General features: G+C 42.3%; 1 protein-coding gene across 9 annotated transcripts; it reads right to left on the bottom strand.

Moving 5' to 3' along the window:
- Window positions 1-314: 314 nt before the first annotated feature.
- LOC127002841 (ceramide phosphoethanolamine synthase-like) lies at window positions 315-21206 on the bottom strand. 9 transcript variants are annotated; one of them, XM_050869062.1, is made up of 9 exons: window positions 21022-21206; window positions 14662-14706; window positions 7626-7818; window positions 6578-6765; window positions 5726-5921; window positions 5039-5172; window positions 4314-4431; window positions 3716-3866; window positions 315-3350 (listed from the first exon to the last, which is right to left on the bottom strand). In XM_050869062.1, the coding sequence occupies exons 3-9, from the start codon at window positions 7791-7793 to the stop codon at window positions 2995-2997; spliced, it is 1311 nt and encodes a 436-aa protein (XP_050725019.1). In that variant the 5' UTR covers window positions 7794-7818; window positions 14662-14706; window positions 21022-21206; the 3' UTR covers window positions 315-2994. The 9 variants fall into 9 exon arrangements, 7 of the variants coding, with proteins under 7 accessions (XP_050725019.1, XP_050725024.1, XP_050725032.1 ...); XM_050869067.1 differs by having other exon boundaries at window positions 14662-14802; XM_050869075.1 differs by lacking the exon at window positions 21022-21206 and adding an exon at window positions 15574-15657.
- Window positions 21207-21954: the final 748 nt, after the last annotated feature.

The following is a 21954-nucleotide window of genomic DNA, read 5'->3' on the forward strand; positions in this document are numbered from 1 at the left end:
TTGAGGAAGGGAAGATGCTCAAGAGACATAAAGAAATATAGCTTCCCACAAAGAAATATAGAGGTTTGGAACAGACTAAGTGAATGAAATAGTATCGGCGAAGAGTGTGCAGAGCTTCAAGGAAAAGTTGGATAATTATAGATACGGAGACGGGACCACACCAGCATAAGCCCAGGCCCAGTAAAATTACAACTAGGTAAATACACACTTACAGCTGCCCCATGTAAACTATTATATTCTGTGTGTTACTATTTGTCTCATAATCACAGTGTTTTTTTAGTCTTTATAATCCAGAATATGAAAACTCGACAACATGATGGTTCAAAAGTTTTATTATATTTGTATATAATATAAAGCTTTTCAGTTTAACATAAAAATAGCTTGGTCTTGATGTACAAGTGAAATGCGCTGAAGCTTCTCCTAGTGAAATGCAAGAGGATAATGCACCCAGGAAACAGGACGCTGCCAAGCTCAGATAACAAGAAATGTTTAGGGTATAAGTACACTGCATACTTCACAGGATCACAGGATAAAAACAGGCCAGTCATTCAGTGTGCCTCGGTCTACATCCTAGTCTTGTCCTAAAGGCTGAACTTCTTCATAACTTGGGCCATAAACTTCCAGCTGCAATTTTTACTGAATAACACAAGAAAAGTCTAAATTAGCCTCCAGTCAACAGCATATTAATTTGTTTGTCCTCAGTTTATTCATAAAAAAAATATGAAGGCGAGCTTATGAAGGTAAGCACTACCATGATGTCCAATATCAAGAATTGAGCTTTAAAAAGTATGAATATTTGAACCCATTCATATCCTGGAGTTGTCTGTAGCAACAGCCACAGCTGGAAGCCTTGCAGGAAGCCAAGCAGAGAACACATCAACTATTAATGAATAAAATAAAGTGCTGAAGAAACTCTAAATATAAATATTGCAAATGAAATCAGTTATGGAGCCTATATAAAAAGTAAATATTGTAACTGAAAGATTTTTTAGTAACACAGCAAGAAAGTTTTCTGGCCAGAACACAACAGTGGTTTCAATGCCCAACAGCAGCACAAGTTGCCTGTTGCACGAACACTTCTCAGGAGCACCAGTCTCATGCATTTGCCTAACACAGAAGCCTGAGGAAGAATATAAATAATGTGCAAGTGGATACATTGAGGCATCTGATTGTCTTGGCGAAGAGTGGGGAGGACAGGGCAACCCCTTGCTGACAGCTTGGCCACAAGTACCTCCATTCTGGTCCTGTTTTGTTGGGGTCATCCCTGCTGCTCCCACTGTGCCTCTCAACAGACGTACAATGATGTTTCACGGAGGGAAATGGTGCTTAACTGAGAATCCATTGCATGTCACCCATTCTATAGTACTTTTCCTGCCTAGCTCTTCAGTGCAAACACTCATTACCATTTTCTCCCTAACTGTACACATCTAGCAGTTAATGAAAAATAAAAGCTTTTTATAAAATAAATTATATTAAGTATTAAGTTAGCACACACTCATATTTGAAGCAATGATCTCACATATCTTTGGTCAACTTGTAAAGTGTTAAACACTTCATTCAACCTCTGATACAGTGCCTGCCGGAGCCAAGTTCCTTCCATTCCGGTGAGGGTGACGCAAGAACCAACATCCTGCTGCACCGCGACAGACTAAGGCTCCTCCCTCTTCAGAGCACCTTCTCACTTCCCCCAGGTAAGAATCGTGTTGATACTTCCATCAATTAGACATGATTGTTATAGCTTGGAGATTCTCCTTGAATAGTTCTGAGAAGTGACTCAGGGGTCAGCGTGTGTGTGTGTGCCACCAAGGTGTGTGGGGACTAACTTTCTTAGCAGCAGACTCTTGCAGAATTGATGAGCCACTTTATGCAAATGGGATGTAACATGACCATGTTATGCATTACCATGCCTTCTAGAGTTTACCACATGAAACTTACTGCATGTACATATTTCAGAGAACGAAATATATATAATATAGGCATGTATAATTGTGCTTCAATTTTCATGTAGAAGCAGGAAGTGAAAGTAGTACAGCATCACAGCAAGGATATACATCTTAAAGGTATCAATAATGGTAAATTGCCTTCCTCAAAATGTAGACTGTCAACACAATCTTCCATTCCTTCTCTCTCAGCTATTGCTTGTATGTGGCAGGAGTAGTGTGAGGTGGAGCTTTAGGAATGGAAGTTATGAGGCACATTCATTACCTGAAACATGTTCTCATTTTGTAGGCATGTCGCCTGCAGTGAACACTTGTTGGGAGGGAGGAATGTTGGTCAAATTTGTTAGGTAGGAGCCGTGCAGGTGAGGGATACATCATGTCAAAGAATACATCATACTGGGTGTAAGAGTTGGCTAACTCTAGCAAGGATTGCCCCACAGGACACAATTCATTCTAAAATTTTGGTTAAGGCCAGCACATGCTGCTTTCAGTTTCACTAACAGTGAATACATTAAGACTGTGGCATCAAATATACCTTGAGTATTGATTTATTTGATTACTTGCTTAACTGTGTGATTCATATAAAAAGTGCATGATGGAATCAATCTGGAAGAACTTGCACAAGTGGCAAGTGTAAATTGTAAATTCATTTCCATTTATAACACATTATTTTATTATTATTAAAAAAAAGGTTAATTACATGCTTCTGCCATGGCCACTCCCTGGAGGGAAGGCCCTGTGAGGGAAGAGGGCGTTAGAGATAAAGATGGATTGGTACAACGTATCTCTTAAGCCAGAGCAAAGGGCAGTAGGGATACAGCTAATCACAACTGTGTATAGCAAGAGGTAGTATGGTATGAAATATCAGAATTAAAGCTTTGAAGAGAAACAATACTGGAATAAAATTGGACAGTAAACATGTCATGGGAAGTGGATTGCATCTTCCCAAACAGTCTACCAGGACAAGGTTAAACTGTACATTTAACAGGACATATTTGAGCACGTTCACAACCTTTAAAATGCCACGTCCAGAACAACCGCACAGTGTTAGATACTAGTTACTTTTTTCCTTCTTTGGTGCACTGTTTGACCACGAAAATAGAGTTTTCACTAATTTTATGAGTTTGCCTGTTGCTAAAGGATTGGAATACTCATTAGGGACAATACCATCAATGTGAGCCTCAAAGTAACTAAACATGGGGAACCAGATCTTTGTCCTGAAGGAGTCCCGCTGCTGCAGGGCGCGGTTGTTGGCCAGGGAGTGGTAGTAGAGGAACATGCGGGACGTGATGTAGAAGGCGATGAACACGTCGATGGAGTAGTGCTCGTGGGCGGCCAGGATGAAGAAGATGCCAAACATGTTCAGCACCCAGGAGAAGATGTGCAGGTAGTACACTCTTCGGGGAGTATCTGCAAGAGGGTAAATACAGAATACAAAAATATCCACATTCAGTATTTATCAGCAGCAGCAAATGCCATACTAGAATTCAGGGGACAAGAAAATCCCTTGAGACAACCCCCTTCCAAACTGTCCATTTCTGTGCAGATTTGCAAGACTGCACAAAATTGGACAGTTTGGAAGGAGGTTGCCTTGTGGGATTCATTTTTTTTTTCCTGTGAATTCTAGTAAAGTTAACTACAGAGCAAAGGCCTTTCCCAATATCTTCCCCCTCCCTCCATCTGATGCTAGTGTACTCCATCCTTCTCTGGCACAGGCATGAACTTGATCCTACCATGAGCTGACACTGAATAAGAGGAGTCTTGCCAACACTTACATTCTGTGATGAAGAAGTTGAGGAGTGTGAGGGTGGCGGTGTGGCCACTGAACATGTAGTCTCCACACGTCCGCACGCCCATCAGGCTGAGGCCGCCGCCGCGCCAGATCAGGTAAGCTTGACTCATTTTGGTCCAAGTGTCACTCTGGATCTGTAATACGGCACATATAAAAACTGGTAAATATAAATCTATCTAATACAGTAAATTTTTGTACTTCAACATACAAGCACAATACTTTTTATCTGCAATACATGAGAGATTACTTCAGAATTACCTGCAACACTTCCTCTAACCAGTTAAAGTATTTTGGCTGCCCATTATCTTAATTATTATTCCTAACACATGGGGCATCATACAATAAATGTTTGCATCTGACCAGTATATAACTTAGACAAATTATAAATAGTGTGTCATCCATAACATTTAAATATATGATGAGACACTACTTAGCTGCCTGCACTCAGCACTACTGTTTTGCCAGGAGATGCTTGGTGCTGAAGCTCTCATGCGGTGTGCTGGTTAAGTGTTCATGAAGGGCATGTACAGGCTGGGAACCAAGTGCTAAACCAGCCTGCAATATCCTGAATTTCTACTCACCCTTGGGGCACATTCCAGGTGGGATCCCGGGACTGAGAGACTGGTGATGAACATTGTGGCACACCGAAGGAGCAGCACCGATCCAGAGAGGGCACAGAATCTCCGACAAGCTATGGACCTGTGTAGTGAGACATTTACACAGCTGATACAAGCACTGCTTTGCACATGGCTCAATGCATGACTACTGCTAAAGGTTGCCCACTTAACCCAAATACAGTCTGTTTGCATATTATGTGAATTTAAACTATATAAGTCTGTAAGAGCGTGTGTTATCCACAAATTAAATGAGCACCATATAAATAATAATGAGTATGCAGTATTCACAGGGGGAATTGTCTTTGCAGGGCCAAAGTGGTAAAGCAGAGGAAGAAGAAGAAGAAGAAGAGAGAGAGAGAGAGAGAGATATATATATATATATATATATATATATATATATATATATATATATATATATATATATCGACTCAGCTCACAGGTCCCCACAGGATGTCTCCCCACAGTATGTAAACAAACCCCACAGACACATGCCCCCCCAGCCACATAAATGACCCCGCACACACAAATCATGACAGACTAAAACAAATTAGGAATCAATAATTAATTCAGCAAAAACATACATACTTCCAAAATAAATGAAGCTGCACAATGTATGAAAATTTTACTGAAAGATGATAAATTCTGCAAATAGAGAAGGCAAACAGGATAAGGACAATTTGATTTCTTACCTGTGCTTGTGGAAAAACAGAATGCCAAACCAAACTGAGGCGAGTGTGATGATGGTGATCTCACAGAGCTGGAAGGCCCAGGAGATGTGCGGAACGTTGTCCAGGAAGATGTCTGGAAGGGGCGGGTGCCTCTCCTGTCAACCAAAACTTAAATCAGTGAGCCGTAAAATGAGTGGCACATCTACTCCAACACCCGACTCTGGTGAAGTGCGGGTAATCCTCACACATACCAGTCACCTATGCATGATATGTTACTAGGCCCATATTCCTAAGCATCTGAGAACACCAATTTTAGTGAATCTTGACTCTTACTTAGAATTTTACTCATTGTAGCAAATAGGCTAACCTTATTTGATAGCTGGTGAACAAAGTGTATGTCAAATTATTTTTTCAATAAAATGTTTACTTTCATATACTGTCTCTTAACTTCCTTCCCGAAGCACTTCTTGTTCTCCAGATATTTTGGTGATATCTTTCTACCAACTTGCTCATTTACTCTCTCTTTACGTCCCCTAACAAATCTGGTCACCAACGCCTTGCTCTCTCTGTACTTTCTCTCCCATCTCTCTCTTGCCTCTTTTGAAATGTTTCTCCAAACTTGCTTTCCAAATTCAAATTCACATACACTCAAGAATAAACAATGTTCAAAGTAATCAGAGTCTACACAAGAAGGCAGTAACTCCTCACCTTGTCTGGCACCCTGTCATGCACAAAGACCATGACAAAAGCCGTGATCCAGGTCACGAGGAGGACATACAGGAAGGAGATGGCAGTCCTGAAGTACTCCGGCCTCAGCTGTGTCGCCACCCCGCTGGCTCGTCGCAGATTGCCCAGCCGGGGCTGCTCGGGCAGGTCTGAGGCTTGGGAGTCAGAAGAATAGTTTCTGCAAGATTTCATTCGAGAAACTGTAATAACACAATGTAAAATCGTGAATTGTATGCCACTGAGGGCTGGGAATTGAATCTGTGCCTTCCACGGGGGCTAGGATGTCAGGATAAGGGTCACAGAAGTGGCCTCTGTCACTGTGACCTTCATTCTTCAGGCCCAGATTTAATTTCCATCACTCATTGGTGTACAATTAGAGTTCTGCAAGATACATCAGTGCTAATATACTGCATTGGCATTCAATTTTCATCTACATGTATCCTCTAACAAGCTGATATAAAGAGAATCTGATGAGACTTACTGTTAATTTTGCTCATGCAAGAAAGACCAAGGTGAGAGTACATGAACTAAGCATACTCAGGTGTGTGAAGGCTTGACAACCTAAGAAATGATGAAATGCAGATAAGAAATACAAATGGCACATAAAAGACAAAGAGAGAAAAGAGTTATGCTGTGGTCTGGTCATATTAAAAAGACATACAAAAGAGTTCAAGTTCACCAAAAAAAAAAAATCTATAGCACTGAAGTTGGTGGCCATGGCAGGCAGGTGGGGATGGCTGAGAAGGTGGTGGCAACTAAGCATGAAAACCTGTGTGAGTAATCATGTACTAGGGATGAGAGAAGCCCTTCAACACAGGACTCGTTTGTACTGACCTGGAACGTGTGTGAAGCGGAGTAGATGAGAGTGTGCTGAGTGTGTGGTGCTTGAGGTGCTGACTGCTGTGTGCGGCCGAGGACGAGGCAGACATAGACACGCTGTTGTGGAAGTCGAGGTGGTCATGTATCCCTGCCCTGGCCAGCCTGTTTATCGCCGCCCCAAGTCTCTTAACGTCACCAAGCACCTGGGGGAGAACCAACCGCCAACTAAGACCAAAGCCTGCTAACGGAATATCTCGGTAACGAAATAGAGAAACTACTTCACCGATGGCCAACTTGAACCAAGGACCATGAACAGAAGCAAGATGGCACATCATCATCATCATCATTTCATCGACGCCTGCTCCTAGGAGCTCCCACCAGGGGATGGCCACGGCAGAAGAGCTTCCAACTTCCTCTATCCAGACACTCCCTCCTTGCCTGCTCAAAGTTTCTCAACGATCTTTTCCCCCTCTCCCTAACGTACTCCTGCACCCTATCCCTCCATTTCACTGGGGGGTCGTCCTCTAGCATTCCCTCCCTCTATCTCACTCACATACACCCTTCTGGTCATCTTACTCTCCTCCATTCACTCCATGTGGCCAAACCACTTTAAGGTCTGTCGCTTCACTTCTTCCACCACTCCACACTTCTTCCCTTCAACCCTGTGACACATTCCAAAATGCTCATACACACTTTCATTACTCATTCCATCCACTCACAAACCATCACTATAAATATCTGCCTGCACCATAATGGGCTGGACCTGACCACTTCGCCCCATCAAGAAAGCCTACCAGTGTCATAAGAGAAACATAAAAAATAAGAGAAAATAAAATAAATAATTAATAATAATGAAAAAAGAATAAGTAATGATACAGAGTAACTGTTAATGGAATACTTCACCAACAGCTAACATAAACCAAAGTCCGTTAACATAATATCTCGGTTGAAAATAAAGGAACTTGATGGAAAACTTCAGTAATCTAAAAATTTAAAAGGAGCCATTGCAATTCAGTAATCTAAAAATTTAAAAGGAGACATTGCAATAGACACTTAAACTTACACTCATCTGCAAGTCCTCCTTCAGGTCTCTCTCTGTCAGGAGCAGCAAGGCCTCCCCATCTATCCTGTGCCTCTTGAACTGGTCCACGTAGATGCCGAGGCCTCGCTCCCTCAGCCACATGCAGACGTCACTGGTCGTCCAGCACTCCGGGTGGTGGGTGTTGGACATTTTGGCCGATTACTCTTATTACTTTCTGTTGAGGCAAGGAAGTTTGATGCATTTTTTTTTTTTTTTTTTTTTTTTTCAGTAGAGGAAGCAGCAGCTCAAGGGAAAAAATGACAATAAAAAGCCTGCTAAGCACTATTCCCTATAACTAAAAGTATTGGAGTTATTATTTATTACTATTTTTGTTATGCAGCACACAGGAGGTCATAAATGTTCAAAGGGTTTCTAGCAGCAGTGACTCCCCTCCAGAAATCTTAAATTCAAGGCTTGGGAGTGTGAGCATCTGGAGGAACCTGCAGGACATACTTACTTTTCTGCATCACACACAAGAAAATCGCATTTGTCATAATTCTGTACAGATTCAACCATTCTATAAGACATAAAGAGATGGAAGGAGTGGTAGACATCAGTTATGTAGCCCCAGCAAGTCTCCAGCATCCCTGTCTCTAGAATTATATGGAACAGCCTCATGTTCAGCATTTTCAATCACATTCTTTCTTTGTATCCTGCTCTATTTTCTATTTCTTTGTCTCACAGATACTTTTCAATTTTGCAAACTTACTGGAGGTCACCTTCCTAGTACACTTACCCCTTCACATGTGCTGTTAAGATGCTCTATGCTTATAAAATCTTGTTCTTTGTTTGGCATGTAGGCTACTCATGACCTCCAGTGTTCCAGCCAGCTATAAAGAAAGCTTCAAGAAATTTGTCCAACACTTCCATTAGTTTGAAGATTATGCTTTGGTTCTTGAACTTTCTGCTAAGTTCACCTTAAGTTGTAGTTGTATAATTTCATGACAATATAATCTATGTATCCATCTAGGCCGATGGTTCTTCACCTGGTGGCTAATAACCAATATATAGCTATATAGCATGGCCAGTGAGGATCTTATAGAACCATGTGTGATAGATGAGCTAATACTGCACAATACATATATTATAGTAAGTTTGAAAGCAAATTTATTAGCAACAGTATGTTTTCCATCCTCTTCTTGGATATCTGGGTAATCTTGCACACCTTGGAGCCACTATTGGTAACACTGGCAGACAGGTCAAGACTCGCCCCTCAGGAACGCCCTCCAAGCACTCCCAGACTATTTTTTTTATGGTGCCCCTCACCACACTGGCCCCCATTGGCTGTACTTACATGACATGATTCACTTTGGTCAGCCGGGTCCGTGGCACTGGTAATGCTTTAGTTGAACGTGTGTCTAATTAATATAGAAATAAAAATAAAAACATACCAAGCATGGTTTTACCTCATGAAGATGAAGACTGATGGTTTCAAATACGTGTGTGTCTGTCTGTCTGTCTGTCTGCAGCGAAATCCGAAGAGCTTTCACCTAAGACTTTAACCTAACCTTTCATTCTACTGTAGACCGAGGGAGACTGAGACAAGGAGGGCGGGGGCGAAAAACATGCGACACCGGGGGCGTGGCTGGGGTAATCTCCCCGCCTCGCCCCCCCCCCATCAAGGACGCGTGTGCGTGTGTGTACGTGTGCGTGCAATTCACTTGGTCTGATCACGTGCTGGACTCACAATCGCCAGCATTTTCCTCGCTGGTGTGAGTTTGGAGCTACATACTCAGGGATCTGCAACTGGGACCTCACCCCCACCCCCTTGGCCCCTTGGTGACAATCGTATCTTGAATGTTAAAATTGCCAGAGGAACAAGATGCATCCCTGCCTTACTTCAGTCTGGATATGAAACAGACCATTCACTAGGACTCTTTAGCCTTTGCACACACCATATCCTGATGTGACCCACTGCTTGCCTTCCATACACTTTACACACACACAATAACAAATACGTAATCTGTATACCCCTTGCCCCTGAGTCCCCTTCTTCACTACTTGTTATACCATCTGGCACTGGGCCTTGAGACTTCTTAATGGGTTGCCACTTCACCAGGCAGGAAGAGGAATACATTTGTCAAGAAACTGCAAAATTAGTCACAAGGAAAACTATTAAAATTAAACCGAGTTGCAGTAAGAAAACTTTGCCGAATGCTGATCTACCTTTGAACATTCCCTTCCCTTCTGAAACCTTGTGTACTGCATCCTGTAACAATATCACAAACTGTCAATTATTTTCTTCATAATACTATCCTGTTCAATCTGGGTTACAAGGATTCTGTGCCTAACACCAGGTCTATAAATAATCAATACAAGGATTGAAAAGTGATGGGGCAGGGACAGTCCTGCTTCACTCCTGTGTTCACACCCCACCTACTTCACAGCACTCATTAGTAGAGTACTACAGGCCAGTCAATAGACCAATATTCCTAATAGGAATCCCAGAGTTGCAGATCCCAGAATGCCTCGCATTGTACTGAATCAAATGCCTTCTTGAGATCAGCATAGGCTGCATAACCGCATTTTCCTCAACCTAGTCTAGGCTTATCTTTCATGTGCGCATAATAAATGACCTAAAACTAGTGTCATCACTAGAACCCAGATATTTAATACAAAGTCATAAATGCCCTTCTTTGCTTTTGTCAGGTTTTGGTTAATTGAAGACAGAATGCATGAGTCTACAGTGCCATTTTCCTAAACACGTTAGCCAGTGCTCTTCTTAAGGTCATCACAATATTCCAACAGAACTTCTAACTTTTCCCCCAAGGCTCGAGCCCCACCTGGAAATGAATAACGCCCCCCACTTTAACCCTTAAAGTGCGGGGTTGTTTTGCCGTGCCTGTCCTTCCACGCGGGCATATTCAGGCTAAAACATACCTCACTTCAACCTTGCATACCTTTTTACTGCTACTTAACATGTGTGACTGAATGAACTATCATTGTAAAGTACATACCCTCACCTGTCTTTTGATGTTAATTTGAAATCTATATGACCATTGGTAGAGCGACTACAAAATGTTGAATAAGATCACTGAAAATGCATTATTATAGACAGTTTTCCACCCTTAGTGGACTTCCCTTATATGATTTAGTAATAAAAGGCATAAACTTTATATAGTTTATGTGAAAAACACCCCAAAAAAATTAACTTCCGGGCCTTCCTGATGCCCTTAATTGGTACCGAGGTCAAAGGGCCCCCATCTTATGGATGAAATTCACTGGAAGGTGAGAAGAAGTGGGATGTCTAGCAGACATCTTCTCAAAGCTAACACTGGCGTACACTGACCAAAAATTAGTCAAGAGAGCATGGCTGGGTATTGTTTGAAAGAAATGACATGCTCACTCTACTTCACCACAAACAAATTAAATTTGACAGCGCACTAAGTGAAAAAATGGCTTGTTGACTATTGTTGATACCCGCAGTTTGAGCCCAGGAACCAGCTGTCGACAATTGTCGACACCCGCGCTTTAAGGGTTAAGAACCAGTGATAAACTAGTATCCCTTTGTTAGGCAAGGCAATCAGGGTATATTATTTAATTTGTTTTACTTTCGACTAATTTTTGGAGACAAAGACCAAAGTTATGCAATTTCACTTCATCTGATATTTACTGTGGATTAATTTGGAGTCAGGTTTCGATTTCAACCTCGAAACCTACAAGAATGCGAGCCCAGCACACACGCCGCATTGCATGGGTGCACGTGCTTCTCACCTTTACATGGATCTGCTAAGCCAATGAGAACAGCACTGACAAGGATCTCTGTTATGGTATAGGTACTGGACAAGGAGGGACATAAGCCATGGAAGGCAGGATGCCAGTTAGGTTTTTTGAGTCACTTTAACAACAGCAAATGCATACATTCCATTCAGAGTTAGCAAATGAAAGCAGCAGCAACAGCTGGACAATGATGCTGAACAAGAAGAGCCAGCATGCTGAAATATACTCAGGTTTATATAAGTGTTTCAGCTGACCAAAAACAGGGATGGAGTATTAGTATTCGAATACCATATTTCGGTGTACTCGTATTCAAATAATCATTCCTATAAATCAAAGTATTCTCATTCATATTCAAATACAAGGGAAGAGTATTCGTATTCTGCGAATAATCTGACGAATATTTCAAAATTTATTGACAGAAATAACAGCCGTTGTTCCTTAACATGTTGTAAGGTAAACGTGGTCCTTGCACTGAATACTGGCACCGGCCATAAATCATTATTCATAAGCTCATTTTCCTGTTGCAAAGCTTTAGAACAGTGCTGTACCCAGCTACATCTAGAAGGTATTTTTCAATGAGAAGTATTCATGAATACTTTCAAGAAATATTTTCATTTGTATTCAAATTATAACCATTTCAGTGTATTCGAATTCCTATTCATTGGAATTTGAAGTATTCGTGTTCGAATACACAACTCACTCCATCCCTGACCAATAACTAAAAACACTTATCAATTATGATCCCTCAAAGGGGTGAAGCATTACACACACCTCCATCTGCCCCCTCTTCTGTCACCACCTGACCTTAACGATTTCCAATCAGGGGCATGGGTGTGGAAAGGGGATGTTGCTATCCGGATTAAAGGACTTTTACAGTGCTCAAAACTTAAAATGTTTTGAAGCTGATGCATTTGACTTTCCTTCCTAGTTGAAAATATTATACTGAATGATGTTTTTAAAGCAAAATGCTTACAATGGTCATCTGTCCCATTTGTCCTTGAGCCTGTGGTGGGAGAAAACCCTTAACCTGACACAGGGACAGTGTAACATCCGGGTTACCGACTGCCCAGGCCAGGATTCGAACCCAGGCCTGCAGATTCGTAGTCAGGGATGCTAACCAGTACACCGCGGAGGCGTGCATGCTAGCACGAAACAAAATGATAACAAGCGAAACTAAATGTAGCTTAACGTCTATCAGCTCTAATATAGTATGTGCTGACAAGTGGAATTTAACTATATGCACATATTACCAAAGAGAGTCAGAAGAAAGGAATCTCCCAACTGATGCCACAGAAAAATGGAAGTCATCATCAACTCTTTATTCAAGATTACCACAATGGACATTTTTAAACAAATATAGTACATTTATTCTTAGGAAAATATGCATATTGTATAAGCCTTATATAAAGTACAACATTACAACTCATGGATGCCTCCGGCAGCACTTACTGTCAAGCATCACAGGTCTCACTCTGCGGGGTGCTGCTCGCCGCTCCCTGGCGTCCGTCTTAGTACACCACACGTAAAACAACTTACTGTGTCCTCCTCGGTTAAAACTTGAAAACATACTTTACATTCTTGAGGCAACTGTAAACAACTCTCACTTACAGCAACAGGATTTCAATTCCCTTCAGTGCATGAGGCCATGAGCCTCCCAGAGCCCTCCTCCACAGACCCCCAATACACAGCAAGTCCATTAGAGAAAGATCATTATTTTCCCAAGTTCGGTGATCAGATGCAGCTTTAGAGGATTATTCCAGTACTCAATATGTGTGTACCACAGACTTCATGATCCCAATGACAGTAGACAGAATACTGAGTGACCTAAACAGTCAAGGAAGAAAGTGAAAAGAAATGTACAGACAAAATACAGGTATTTGGTGTGACCCAAGAATCTTCTAAAAGAGGGTGAGTACTTTGCAGAGAAGAAAGTTCTTTAACCCTCTTGAGCTCTAGGAATGTGACAAGGTAGGAACACGTTGAATCATTAAGTGCAGCAAAAACTATGCTATAGGCTAAAAGCCATAGCTACAGGAATGCTACTGTCAACTGGAAGCACAGAAGAAGCACAAATAGATATTTATAATATATATATATATATATATATATATATATATATATATATATATATATATATATATATATATATATATATATATATATATATATATATATATATAAGAAGATAAATAGATAACTAGAGTGACACCTCTACAGAACTGTTTTTGAAGTGACATTCATGAGATAATAATAATTAATTAAATAAGTAAAGTATTTCCAAGGGAATGAAAACTAAAATCTTTAAGGATAAAATGCAGCAAATTTAGAACAAAGGAAATCAAAGAATTTTCTGGGTCACAAACTGCTTGAGAAGGAAAACAAGGAGGAGCTGCACCAGGTGGAGAGGGTGAGGAAAGCGTGAGCTACACCCCGTGACGTGATGAACCATTTACAATTAAAAACTGACGTAATGAGACTTCAACTTGTGGCAGAGTTAGCCCGTGACCTATTCTACTCCACCCCATCATCCTTTGAGAACCAAGTACTCCCTGTGGGTGCAGTTATGCAGCTCCCATTTTGAAGTGCTCATGACATTTTGTTCAAACTACATTTCAAGTTTTTCTTGATCTATTGAAATCTATGCCTTAAGCATACTGCAGCAGAAGTAGATGTCTTCATATCATGGTAAAGAAAGCATATTTAAGCATATCACAGCTTCCCGTCCAACCCAACTACAAAACAGTAAGGTAAACTGGCACAACTGGACATACCTCTCTCCGAGCAGGGGCTGGATCCCAATTGCACTTTCAAAACAGAACAAAGAAATGGAACAGTGTAAGGCTTACCTGGGCAGCCTTCCCCTTCTAGTGTTGGTGAGTGTTCCCTCCACTCAGTCACTCACAGCAGTATAGCACAAGTTTCCCTCTAAGACCTAATGATGGCTCTGACCTGCTACACTCTGCCAGTAGCCAAGGCCCAATATGGGCAAGTTCAAAAATATAACCTGGCCAGTCCTAGCTAAATGCCAGGCAAATTAAACTATCCCTTGGCATGACTCAAGTCTGGCAGAGATAAGTAAGGCCTGCATGCCAGAGCCAGAGAGATGCTGCTGGGTGACTGGGGGACTTTGCCCTCACCAACCCCTAGACTACACCCAGTGGCACAGACCTACAGATACAGGTTAGCCTGCAACAAGTTTTGTGTGCCACTGAGAGCTGGGTTCCATTATGTGCAGTTGAGCTACTGTGAACAGACAAAACCAGAACAAGTAGTAAGTACAAACAAGTGACCCACTGACCTGCAGTGTTGCACTTAAATAGGACAACAAGGCAACACAGCACCCCTGCAACAAGAGAGGAATGCGTCAGCCAGTTTACTTAGTAAGCTTCTCCTATGTATACCATACATTTTGTGGAATCAAAGCTTCCCTGCCTTAGGCCTGAAACATAAAAAGATTGCTGGTTTAGTGAGATAGATACATCAGGGAATGACAATTTAATACTTAACGTTCACACCATTCCTTTATTTTCATGTTTTAGTATCTGTACATGGATGGGATTGTGTACAAAAGATTTCATGCTAAGCACAAAACACAACTCTCAATTCACTAACTAAAAGGGTCAAAGGAAAAAAAAAAAAATCCCAATTAACCAGTCTCATTTTTGGAATGTGATTATACAGAGTAATACTCATGAGTTGGTGCAAGAAACTAATTGGGTTAATATTAAATACAGCTATCTGTCTCACAGCCATTCACTCATCCCTGGACTCCAAGCACGCCACTGAATATTTCAACTGTCGAAATTTGCATCAAGGTACTGAAAGATTAGTACACACTCACACATTCAACATGAATCCACCTCCATGGCCAAGAGGGAAACCCTACTACTACTGCTAAGATTTTTATGCACAGAAACTTAAATGACCTGGTAACAGTATTTACAACAGCTGATCATTAAGCAGCCATGAAAGTCATTCAATATCTGTTTTCAAAAAACAGTATAAAATACAATTCAATGTATTCCTGATATAAAACTTTACAAAATTACTTTTCTTACAAAAGGAACACTTTTAATAATCTTTTGTCTAATTCTACATGATAGTGCTTATGGACAAGAGATAATTAAGTAGCGCCCTAGAATTGATTTCCAAGTGATGAATAAAGCTATATACATACATCATATATTGGTCTGAAGGTCTTTGCACTTACAAAGATGAAAACGAAGCATCGAGGGCTTGGTGTATGGAGGCCGCCTTGTATCACTAGCTCACTGCTGGGGCTGTCCCTGCTGGGGGGCCGGTGGCGGCGGCGCTGGCTGGCCGGGCTGGCCCCACCCCTGCTGCCCCCAGCCCATCCACATGTATCCAGGGTTGGGCTGGTAGCCGTAAGGGTACTGGTTGTAGGGCATTTGATTGTAGGGCATCTGCTGAGGGTAATACTGCCAGTACCCCATCTGGCCCATCTGGTTGGGGAAGCCGCCTCCATTAGGGTAGGTGGGCATGCTAGGCTGTGCCCCGTTGGCCTCCTGTGCTGGGTTGCTGGCCTGGTCCACGCCTGTGTCCTTCCCCCACGAACACCTAATCATCTGTCCATTCAGGTTAGAATTATGAAGTTCAACAATAGCCTGACACGCACTCTCCTTACTGGTGTACTTTATGAAAGCATAGCCCTTTTCCTTAAAGATTTTAATCTTTTCAATCTGTCCATGAGGCTGAAAAGACTTGTGCAACATTTCCTCAGTTATGTCTTGCTTCAGTCCGCCACAAAACACTGTAGTGTTCGTGGGTGTTGTCTGGTTGAACACCTCATCATAGTTTAATTTCTTCTGTTCGGGTTTGGTCTCGTTAGGAGTGTTTGCCGGCTTCCGTGTGGCCCAGCGCGTTTTTATCATTTTCCGGCCAAGCCACTGACCATTCATGGCACTGATACTTGTCTCGGCATCCATCTTCTTCACAAACACCACAAAACCGTAACCTCGAGATTTAAAGCTTTGTGGGTCTTTTACTACTTTGCAGTCTGAAATCTCTCCAAACACCTGAAAGGCTTCCCTAAGGGCTTGTTCATCTATTTCCGGACTAAGGTCTCCAACATACACATGGTGGTGCCTACTCGTGTCTACTTTGGTATACTTGTTCTTGTTACCTTGACCAGTGGCCCAGTCAACACGCATTTTTCGGTTCTGAAGCATCTTGTCATTCATCATGGTGATGGCATTGAGGGCAGTCATATGATCACAGAACTCAACAAAACAATAGGGGTCGGTAGTGGGCTCGCGAAACATCTTGCAACTGCGCACCTCACCCAGCTGGCCAAACAGCATCATGATGAGGTCCTCGGTGACTGTGTTGTCCAGGTTGCCAACGTACAACGTCCTGTTCTGCTCTTGAGCCATCTTGCTGTCACCTGTGGAACCAACCACATCAGCACATCAGACAGCCACTCATCTGCTCCACACCTGGCCGCCCACAAAATAACTTTCAACTTTTTTTTCTTTCAAAAATTTAATGCATGAAAATCACAAATATATTTATCAGGGCACTTACTGCATGGCTGCAACTTTTCTGATCGACAAGTCTATGATTATATCTCTAATAAACTAAACAGCCTCAATGAATCATTACTAGCACAAAGTTTAACTGCTCAATAATCTTAACTTTGTGTCAAGCAACACAACGTATATAGTCAAGGAATTTTAAATTCTCCACACAATAAAGAGAACATGAACGTACATTTTCTGACTTGCCAAAATCATGTAGGCTGATGAACAAAGGGAGCCGTCCAGCCTGCAAATTCCTTAAAATTTCAAGTTGTATAATGTAACAAACTATGAACACTAGCTCTTGCTGAACTGCCTCGCTTTTCTCTCTCAACTAACTCATATTTCAGTCTCTCTTAACCATTATGCTAGCATACCTATCCAGACATTTACTAAGGCTAATGCACTTTTCGGAGTTTTAATTGCACATTTAACTCTATCCAAAAATTCCTATTATGCAGCACCCTGGCCAACAATTATTAAGTGCTGAAATATGTTGCTCCCCAAACACACCTACCCAGGCCACTCGACAGAAGACCCTCCTAGTGCCATCACAATCTTTGTAGATAGAGCTAATAATTATAAGAGTGAAAAATTGGAAATCTACCAAGACTGACAATAGATGTTATATGAAAATATACTTAATGACATTAAATGAAGCACCAGCACAGGCCTATCTACCAACGCATGTTTCAATTTACATGTTTCAAACTGCCATGGCAGACACCCTGGCAAGTAAAGCATATGAACATAAAAAAGTAATTTTTTTCAGTAGCTACCAAGTAGACCTTGTGGATAAAAAACAAACTGGCAAAATAGAGACCAGCATGTGCTAGATATTCAATGTTCCCAGTCCTAGAACAGATGGCTTCCTCAAACTAATGGCAATGAGGGTAAATGTATAATTTGGCCACAGCTAAGTGGCAAAACATTACTTCATAAGTGATAAAAACTACTCAGCATCAAAATGACACAATCACCTCCATACATCACATTCCTTCCAAGTCACCAACTCAACCATCACAATAAACAATACACTGCCCTCAGGCCTAAAGGGAAATGGAACTCATCACTCCTCTAACTTTCAAAGAAAAATATAAATATTTTTTTATCTACTCTGAGTATTTTTGTCGTGATATCAAAGATATATTTCATTCGTATTCCAGTGCAGGTCATTCAAGCTCATGCCAGCTACTCTCTCTCCTAAGTAATGTCAAGATTTACACACTCTCACAACTCATTCAATCTTTGTCCCAATATGAACTATGGAGATGGATATTTGTAAAAGTATTACACATTATGTAGAGAAATGCTATAAATTTCTGAAATGGACGTGGCATGAATAAAAGAAAACACACTTTGATAAATGGTTTCTGAGCACAGACAAAATTTAAATGTTTGAAGTATGAAGTGGGCCAATGCTGCAGTGCTTGGTGCACCTAGCTGAAATAAACAGTAAATTAATGGATTTTACATTAAATCTTTAATGGTAGTCATGCCAGTCAGTGTACTTCATCAAGGGTGACACAAATGAGCTAGGTGCTACTCCACTACACAGGGAAAAACAGAGTACTGAGAAAGGAAAAAAAATATATATAGATATATATATATATATATATATATATATATATATATATATATATATATATATATATATATATATATATATATATATATATGAATAAAGTGTAATTCAGACGTGAATCAATGCCGAGTGACACACCATGCCAATCAATGGAAATCAACACAATAATGGAGAAAATGCTCAAGGTTCCTAGTATCTACACACTCCACAGTTCATCTGAATCAGGATATACAAGAACTGTTTCCACGGCAATCAACAAGGCTCATCATGCAACACTCAGTGGATGTCAAATAACCATGCTAAAGATTTATACACTCAAATGCAAAAGTACTAAAAAACAAAAGAAATGCAAGCTGATGTTACCCATGATAAAACTTACACACTCTCTCTCTCTCTCTCTCTCTCTCTCTCTCTCTCTCTCTCTCTCTCTCTCTCTCTCTCAAAGAAAAAATACAAGCTTCCTGATCCAGCCCCCACACAAGCCAAATTTACACACAATAAAAGAAGAACTATCCTAAACAAATGGAACAAATCTTTGTAAATAGTCATGCTCCAAAAATTTCTTTGTATAAATATTCATACACATATATACACTAAACACTCAATGCAATACACTATTTCAGCCACCCCCTAATCTGCTAAATCAGCCATGTATTATCAAGATCATGACACACAATGCGATGCACGCTACTTTTGAAATTAAGATATTTTTCTTTAATTAAAAAACACAAGGTGATTTCATGTAAAAATACAGTGCAAGATACCAAGTGCCCACTGATGTGAAGCACAAAGGGCCGCAAAGACAAACACTACCAGGTGCCAAGAGTGGAGGATCAAGAATGAAATAGACTCAGCAATCACATAGTGTGTGCAGGAACGATAGCTTGTTTTAAGAGTAGACTTGATAGCTACATGGACGAGGATGACAGGTGGTAGTGGGAGGGATTCTGGAGCTGCCCTGTGTAGGCTATTTGACCTCTTGCAGTCTCCTTATGTTCTTATGATGCCTCTCCATCTGAGATTGACCGGCCTTCTGGTCACTCAATTCAATTTGATTTAATAGCAGTGCATAGTGGGCTTTTTAGTATTTTTATTTTGCCCCTGAGCTGCTTCAGTAAAGCTTTGTTCCCTGTAGTGACATTTACACCAGCTACTTACACAATCACTCCTATTGTCAAGTGGAGCAGCGCACAGCATCCCACAGCAGCCAAGACTACCAGCTCACCACAGCCAGGGCCGGCCCTAGGCCAATGCAACCGATGCAACTGCATCGGGCCCCACGCCTCTGAGGGCCCCGCGGAGATGACGTCACTCATATGTTATGAGGTCTGTAACACTTGCTCTTCAGCGAGGGAAGGGGAGGTGGTATGCTTATGCAGTGTGGCGACTATGCCTGATGAACGAACCTCCCATAACCCACTTAGCCAGTGGGGTACCTCTTTGGCCGTCTCGGTAAGGAGTGGCTCTCCCGTCACGCTGGTCGCGGGTTCAATCCCAGGCAGCCGGCGAATAACCTGATCTTGATTAATTTCTCGTGTGTTTCGATACACACAGGACATGTGGGACCGAGAGAGTAATAGAAAAAAGAGAATAGAAAATCTCGTCATTAAACTTAGAAATGACTTTGCATTTGCCAAGTCACGTAAGATATTCCTATAAAATTAGCATTTCTCATCAAAACTGTGACAACTACATTGGCAACATTTCTCATTTATGTACCTCAGTTTGTATTGTTTTGTATTTGTTTGACTGCACTAATGGCAGTAAGATGTATTTTTGCATTGGGCACCGCACCTGCTAGGGCCGGCCCTGACCACAGCTAAAACCCAATAGTGGGGGCTTTGACCACTCAGGCTCACTCAAAGACAGGTAAATACACATAAACCCGCTTGCAGGAGGGGCCTTGGCCTCCTCGCTCCCCTTTGCTTCCACATTCCCTTGCACTGGGTCACTCCACCGCCCGCCCAGGCACACCACGGCCACCACATAAGAACATAGGGAGACTGCAAGAGGACGAATGGCCTACACAGGGCAGCTCCACATTCCCCCCACTACCACCTGTCACCCTCGTCCATGTAGCTATCCAGTCTACTCTTAAAACAAGCTATCGTCCACCCCCTGCCCTGCCCCTGGCCGCCACACGTCCCCGGGGCCTGGGGCTGGCGGCAGCACCACAACAAAGGGGCCGCTGGCTGTGTGGGGCTGACGTGCACACGTGCACCGGGGTAACCTTGACCCGTTGCAAAATGATTAGCAAAACACCCCACCTCCCCCCGCCTGTCCCCAGCCCCCCGGGGCAGCCTGCCCCCCACCCCCTAGCCCCCCCTCCCAGCACCCGGGGGTCACCAACCTCTTTACCCAACACCCGCGGGGGGCACGGTACCGCGCTGCCGTGCCCCGCGCCCCCCGCAGCCTGCTCCCCGCCCCGTGCAGGCCGCCGCGGCCCCACACCGGCCTGATCACCTGTCAAAGCCCCGGGAGCAGGCCGCCCCAGCCCTGCCCCGGCCCGGCCCGCGCCCCGGCCCGCCCCGCTCACCTGTGCTGCGCTGCGGGCCTCTGCGGCGGGGGGCGAGGGTCGGTGGGGGCGCCGCGGAGCTCCGGGTGTGTCAGCCTCACCCTCAGTGTCAAGCCTCGAGCCTCGCCGCTGCCTCGGCCGCCATTACTGTCCCAGCGTCACGGACTGGCGCGATGGTTCTTCTCGGCATCCCGCTCATTGAGTACTGTCTATTTCCCCCTACTTTCTGCCAATAGATCCATATAGTGTATTGCTATATTTTAAATTTTTGAGGAAAAGTTACTAATTCAATACTTTCGTGTATGTGTTTAAATGATTCTCAGCATCCAACTCGATTTATTAGTCTATTTCCCTTTACTCTCTTGTAATAGATCCGTGTAGTGTATTGCTATATTTGAATTCACGAAAAAGTTACTAATTCAATGCATAATTAATATTTCTTGTGTGTTTACAGCACGAGTCCCTTAATTGACATGACGTTATCCCAAGTCACCATGGAGTACGGACATTTATTCTAACCTCTAATAATGTTACTATTGATCGCTAGGAAGCATATTCGTACCCACTCCACTGATCGGGTCATGCACGGCGTCATGCACGGACTAACCCATGACTCATCGCCTTCCCGCGACCTCATATATAAATCATAGGCTTTTTAAATCAATGGTCTCCTATTCTGCCTATTTTCCTTGTCCATTCTGCCTCGCACCTTGATTGCCTCCTCCCTCAATGCCTTCCTTTATCTTTTTTTTTTCCTTTATTTACTCTGCATTAATTATTTCTTCCCTCAGTGACTTCCTCTATCTCCTGTTCTCATTTTCCTTAATCAACCTTTTGTTCTATTTATTTTCCTTATCTTCTGAGGCTTTCAATTTGTCCTCGACTTAATCGATCCTTTTTTTTTTTCCTTATCTACTCCGCATTAATTATTTCTTTCCTCAGTGACTTCCTCAA

The sequence above is a fragment of the Eriocheir sinensis genome, chromosome 2 (genome assembly GCF_024679095.1).
Source record: "Eriocheir sinensis breed Jianghai 21 chromosome 2, ASM2467909v1, whole genome shotgun sequence".
Taxonomy (NCBI): domain Eukaryota; kingdom Metazoa; phylum Arthropoda; class Malacostraca; order Decapoda; family Varunidae; genus Eriocheir; species Eriocheir sinensis.